This window comes from Paramisgurnus dabryanus, chromosome 8 (assembly GCF_030506205.2).
Source record: "Paramisgurnus dabryanus chromosome 8, PD_genome_1.1, whole genome shotgun sequence".
Taxonomy (NCBI): Eukaryota; Metazoa; Chordata; class Actinopteri; order Cypriniformes; family Cobitidae; genus Paramisgurnus; species Paramisgurnus dabryanus.
Genome location: NC_133344.1, coordinates 29,273,633 through 29,279,632, shown reverse-complemented (window position 1 = coordinate 29,279,632; position 6,000 = coordinate 29,273,633). Strand labels below are relative to the sequence as shown.

At 38.9% G+C, this 6,000-nt stretch overlaps 1 protein-coding gene across 1 annotated transcript in view; it reads right to left on the bottom strand.

Annotated features, from left to right (window-relative positions):
• Nucleotides 1-339: 339 nt before the first annotated feature.
• tyw1 (tRNA-yW synthesizing protein 1 homolog (S. cerevisiae)) overlaps nucleotides 340-6,000 on the bottom strand; it is an 85,532-nt gene continuing 79,871 nt past the window's right edge. The window contains exon 16 of the mRNA XM_065281426.1: nucleotides 340-952. Coding sequence (XP_065137498.1) covers nucleotides 731-952 — 222 coding nt within the window. The 3' untranslated portion in view covers nucleotides 340-730. The remainder of the gene's footprint in view (nucleotides 953-6,000) is intronic.

Below are 6,000 nucleotides of genomic sequence, written 5' to 3'. Positions count from 1 at the left end.
TTGTAACCACCTGATCCATACAAGTCCCATGTGCCCTCTAAAACTTTAAAAGATCACACAAATCAGTTTGAGGTGACATGTTCATTAAGGCACATAACACTACAGTGATATTTTTCATTGTAGGTCTTGCCTCTTGTGATCTATAAATCTAAGCCCTATAAAGGTAACATATGAGTAACCAAAGCCTTAAATTCCACCACAAAACCCTGAAGGACTAATCAATACTAATAATCAGTCTTAAGGGGTCAATGCAGGGCAAAGGTGAGATCTGTCATTGTTCTCCAGGGAATAATCCGGCTCATCCGGTTCTCTGAATGATTGTGATGTCTGCATCAAGACTTCAGGAGAGTGAAAATCTTTATTATCATAGCCACAACTTTAATTAAAAAGCTCACGTTTATTAAAATTGCATGAGAACTAAGTATAGTATATCTGTTAGGAACATAAGATGTCTCTTTAGTTTTGTTCCTAAGGAATTCTGAAGAAAAAAAATTGGTCCCAAGCTGTTACTGGGGCAGTACTTTAAAAACGTTTTAGGTACAGATATATATACATTTTGTACCTCTTATGTACTAATATAAACACTTTAGGTGCAAAGGTGAGCTTTTTGAAAGGGTGCCACCCTAGTGACAGCTAGCTAGGGACCATTTTTGACTGACAGTGTATTCCATACCCTTAAAACACATTCATCTACTACAGAATCAAACGAAAAACACACAATCGTTCAACATCAGCATCCCGAGATATTTTTGGTCTTGTTCTTTCTCTGAAAACGTGTGTCAGAGGGGTCGAATCCTCTCTCGCTACCTCCAAAAAGAGCCCAGCTGGGTGTCTTAGCCATATAGTCCGTCGCTGAAAAGCTCTTAGTACCTCCGCTCTCCTCGTATTCCTGAATGAGTTCCTGAAATCGCTCATAGTCGATCCACGTCCACCACTCTCCGTCCACCTTAAACTGCAAACACAAGAGAATAGAGAGGGTGAGCATCACACACACACACACACAGTTGTGAGACTTGAAGTGAGTTTCTCTATCTGACAGGTGTGCACTTTGACTAATGAGGCCTAACAGTGTTTTTCAAGCAGATGCCAACTGGGCAAAGCTCTGCCTCTTAAGTGAAACAGAAGAAGAGGGCAATAACAGTTGCTCCCAGATCACACAGAGCGTTTTTTTCTTTATTCAAAGATACAATTTTTCTAATAGTCACAATAATAATATGGTACATTCGACCTCTTCAAAACAACCTTGTTGTCCTCCGTGTCCACGTCAATGCACATAAACTGTTAGCCAAGGATGTAGTGGACCTTTACGAATTATAAAACAACAACTGGGACACCCTACAGTCGGTCACATAGTCCCTGAAGCAAACAGCACACTTCATTTCAACCTGCAGATTTGCAATGGCCCATGAAATGGCCCATGAAAAGACTGCAGGGCTTCCCATTTCTAGTTTTTACGATTCTGAAGGGTGCTCATGATTGCCGCCGTTGTGCACACTTGCACCTTCGCCGGAATTAGGGTAGCATTAGACACAGAGCCGTGGACTACATGACAAGTCGACAGCTTCATAAGTGTGCCAGTGAAACAGACAGTAACATTTGTGCTCTGTCTGGGAAAGACATGAAACTTACAAAACACAACATATTTAAAGAATCTATTAACATTTACATCTATGCATCTTGCAGACGCTTTTATCCAAACCGACTTGGAGTGCATTCAAGGTAACAAATTTATTAAACCACCTGTCTATTTGTCTTAAAGACCTTGCTGAATCGTAAAGTGCTTTAATGTGGACTCTTGCCTTTTCAAAGAGGTTTCAATGTTTCACCATTTTGAATAGAAGTGGAGGAATGGCAAATTAAATTTGCCTTTTTATACCCAAATTTGAGTCGGCACATTCAACTTCTTTCATAAGTCAAGCATAACATTCAATCATAACTTGCTTTTCTATTATTGTAATTGGGCATCTGAATAAAAAAATCTAAAAATAAATTCGAAAATGGATAACAACAATTATATAGCATTAGACATACTACTGTTACTTTAAAGGGACACTCCACTTTAAAAAAAATGCTAATTTTCCAGCTCCCCTTGATTGAAACATTACATTTTTAGTTTTGGAATCCATTCAGCCGATCTCCACGACCGAAAATACTCCCCTCGGTTACTTTCAATAGCAGGGGACTATTTTCAGGCACTGCGTAATATCATTGCGCCTGCTGCAGCCATGTTACAGCTAGTGTTGCTTTCGTCAACGAAAAGTATGACGAAATATAGTCGCCAACGAACCTTTATCACGTGACGAAAACGAGACGAGACGCAACGAAAATGCTGGTCATGTGAAGATGACTATAATAAAATGTATAATGCAATATTGTTGACGAATAAAAATTAGACTAAAAGTGGTTTACAAAATAAAAACTGAGCTAAAATGTCTCTTCATTTTCGTTGACCAAAACGAGACGAGACGAAATGTTATAACGTTATTTCGTCTTTTATCCATCCCAGCATCTCCGCGCCCCTGCCACCTGACTGCAGGTGATCACGTGTGTTGTTGGCGCTGCGTAGATCAATCAAAACATGAAAGTACCGCGAGAGTGAGTAGAAAGCATGCGGAGCAGTCTGCTCTCGCGATGCTTTGATATCATACGCCTCTGTTTGCACATTAATGGGCATTTCAAACGGTGTACGCGGCAACCGCGAGTGTTCCTTTTCAGTACGAGACGTGCGGAAAGTGGAGAAACGGGGCGCCGGTTACAGAGGTGAAGCGGAGTTGGTCCACACGCCTTGCTCGTGCACCTAAAATCCTCTCCTTTTTACGGACACGACTCTTCATGGCAGTCGCTGTTGAAAATAAACCCATTTCCACTAAATGCTGCACAAAACGCTTCCACTACACGAGAAAAACTGTAGCCGCGCGGCAATTCCGCCCGGGAAGACGCAGCATTCTGGCTCCAAATGTAAAAGAAAAGTCCAAAATAAATCGCTTGCATCACTTTCAGGGCAGTTCAACAAGCCTGTTAAAATCTATAGCTTTGATTGCTGACACCACCAGTATAACAATGTACAAATTTATATCATGTAACAGTTGTTTAAATGACATTGTGCTGCGTTGCGTATTGAAACATTGTAAAGATATCTATGCTAAAGACATTCGTTGTTTTGTATATGCTTAAATAACTTATTTATTATTTAAATGAACAAAACATACTTAGCTGAATACTTGAGTATTAAATCAATCAAACACCTGTAGCCTACTATAGAGAACATAACCATACTGTACATACCAACTTTGCTTTTCTTAATAGACATCAGCTGTTTTCTTAAAGTGTTTGTGTGTGTGTGTTTGCTTAGACTACTTCAGTTTTGATTATGTAGATTTTTATGTAGACTCTTACGAACAGTCAAGTCACTCACTCAGAGGATAGTAAAATAAATATCTATTCAAATCAGAGCATCTTCCATGTCTGGAATGGATGTATTCTTGAGCCTATAAGGTAACAATTATATAACTTTTGTTTGAAATGGGTTTGGCTAAAAGAAAATATTGTTTTGTCTATACTACTACTAGGTCATTATACTATATGGGTTATATAGAATTGCATTACTAAAAAGAGACAAAAAAAATTTCACTGACTAAAACTAGACTAAAATGTTATCAGTTTTCGTCAACTAAAACTAGACAAAAATAGTCATGGATAAGTCTGACTAAAATAAGACTAAAATGCCCAGACTTTAGTCGACTAAAACTTGACTAGACTAAAAGAGTATGAACGTGACTAAAACTAATAAAAACTAAAATGACAGCTTGACACAAAGACTAGACTAAAACTAAAATTAAAACAGGCTGCCAAAAACAACACTAGTTACAGCAGTTTGTTAACACAATTTAACTACAGAAGAGTCAAGTTTTAAATAGGAAAAATATCCAAACTATTTGTTTATTTTTAGCGCGATGCTAATGGTCTAATCAGATTCAATGATTATGCTAAGCTATGCTAAAAGTGGTGCCACCAGACCCAGAGATCAGCTGAATGGATTCCAAAACGCTAAAAATAAAATATTTAACTCTAGGGGAGCTGAAAAATCAGCATATTTTTTAAAAAAGTGGAATGTCCCTTTAAGGTGCTGTGTATGTAACATTGGGTTGCCAGACACATGCAGCAGCGCTACACGGAAGATAGAAAGTATATGTCTATCAAAAGTTTATTGTAAAATTGCAAACCCACATATGTGGATGTTTATATCTCAATCTGATGCTCATTTCGGAGGTGTGAGCAAAGCAGGGTCGCATTTATGGTCCAATGCGGCCTCATTTGAGCAACTGTGATTACTGGCAACCGAGCTGTCGCAATACACTATTGGCTTTATTGACAGTGGCAGGACCATGCCGACCAAAACAACAGACATTTTGACCATAAAGTACTATTTCAAAATGAGAATTACTGGTGACTCCCATGTAACGGGACCCACAGTGTATGGAGATAAAAGCGTCTCATTCTAAGGCAGTTTTTCTCAAAGTGTGGTCCGCGGACCACTAGTGGTCCGCCAAACCCCCCCAGTGGTCCGCCAAAAGATGACCTAAACTAGGCAAGTGTTTATACAATCGTCACTTATTTAAGTAGATTTTTAATGCACTTGCAAAACTGTGATATCAGTTCTTGCCATTCTGTTTTAATTAGGGATGCACCGAATCCAGGATTCGGATTCGGCCGAATACTGGGCTTTTTGACGGGGTTCGGCCGAATCCTAGATTTTTTTTCCACCGAACCGAATCCTAGGCTTGCGCTACGCTGGTCGACGTCACGCGGCCGTTGATTACACACATCGGGTGCTGACGTGGAGATGAGCTTTTTCTTTCGGTGAGCTTTAGGGGCTGGACACACCAAAACTTTTAAACATGGCTGAAAACACCTTGAGGACACCAAATGCCAGCTGTTTTTCAGCCGAGCGCTTGGTAGCTGTGATGCTTCAGCTGTGAGCCGGTTGGTTGCTGTGGTAATGTCCCGCCCCTCCTCAATTGTAATTGGACGGCCGTGTGAAAACTGACATTGACGAGCGGAGCTTCTCACTCAAAGTTAAATATTGTTTTCAGCGCGGAGCTGCTTGCTTATTGGAAAAACGAGCGTGTCGCAACGCATCGCTTTCATTATGCATAGGCTTATGGTAATTGTCAAAATAGTTTTCCAACTTGTCATCCTGGCATAATGTACAGTTAAAATTAAATAAAATGAAAAATACATGCTGTGGACGTTGTATAATTCATTAATGTGTTTTACTGTGTTAATGGAATAAGGATGCGAGTAGGATTCGGTATTCGGTTTCGGCCGAATCTTAAACGGTGGATTCGGGATTCGGCCGAACCTAAAAAAATCTGGATTCAGTGCATCCCTAGTTTTAATAACATAAAAATGGATCGGTGGTTAAACCAAAGAGGAGTCAAAAGAAAAGATCAAGCGTCAACTGAAAGCAGCTTAAATCCACAGATCTATTAGTTTTGTAATGTACTTGTTTTTGTTTCATGTGTAAAATCCCTGTAATTTCAGTGATTTTGGACATTAAGGGGAAAAAAATTTTCAGCATTTTATTGTTACCATAGACTTCATATACCCACCACCTCAGTTTTAAACTAAGGGCTCTTTGGAATGACATTAAGTGGGACCTAGGCTGTTATACTATGTTTAATTGGAGTTTTTTTTTTTTTCATATGTGCAGTGTGTTGTTCATATTAAGCTGTAACTTATTTCACATTTACTTGTTCAAATGAAATAAAATTCATATAATAATTTCTGAACATAGCATTGCATTTGTGTTTAAAAAATTAGTTTTTGACTTGAAACAGTTGCATATTAAACTTAAATTTAGCTTATCCTTCCTATTTTGTTGTTTTTTGGGGGCGTGTTAGAGTGGGATTCTGTTAGGTGGTCCATAAAGTGGTCCTTGGGCTGAAAAGGTTTGAGAAACACTGTTCTAAGGTAATAAAAACAATTCAGTTCATTATG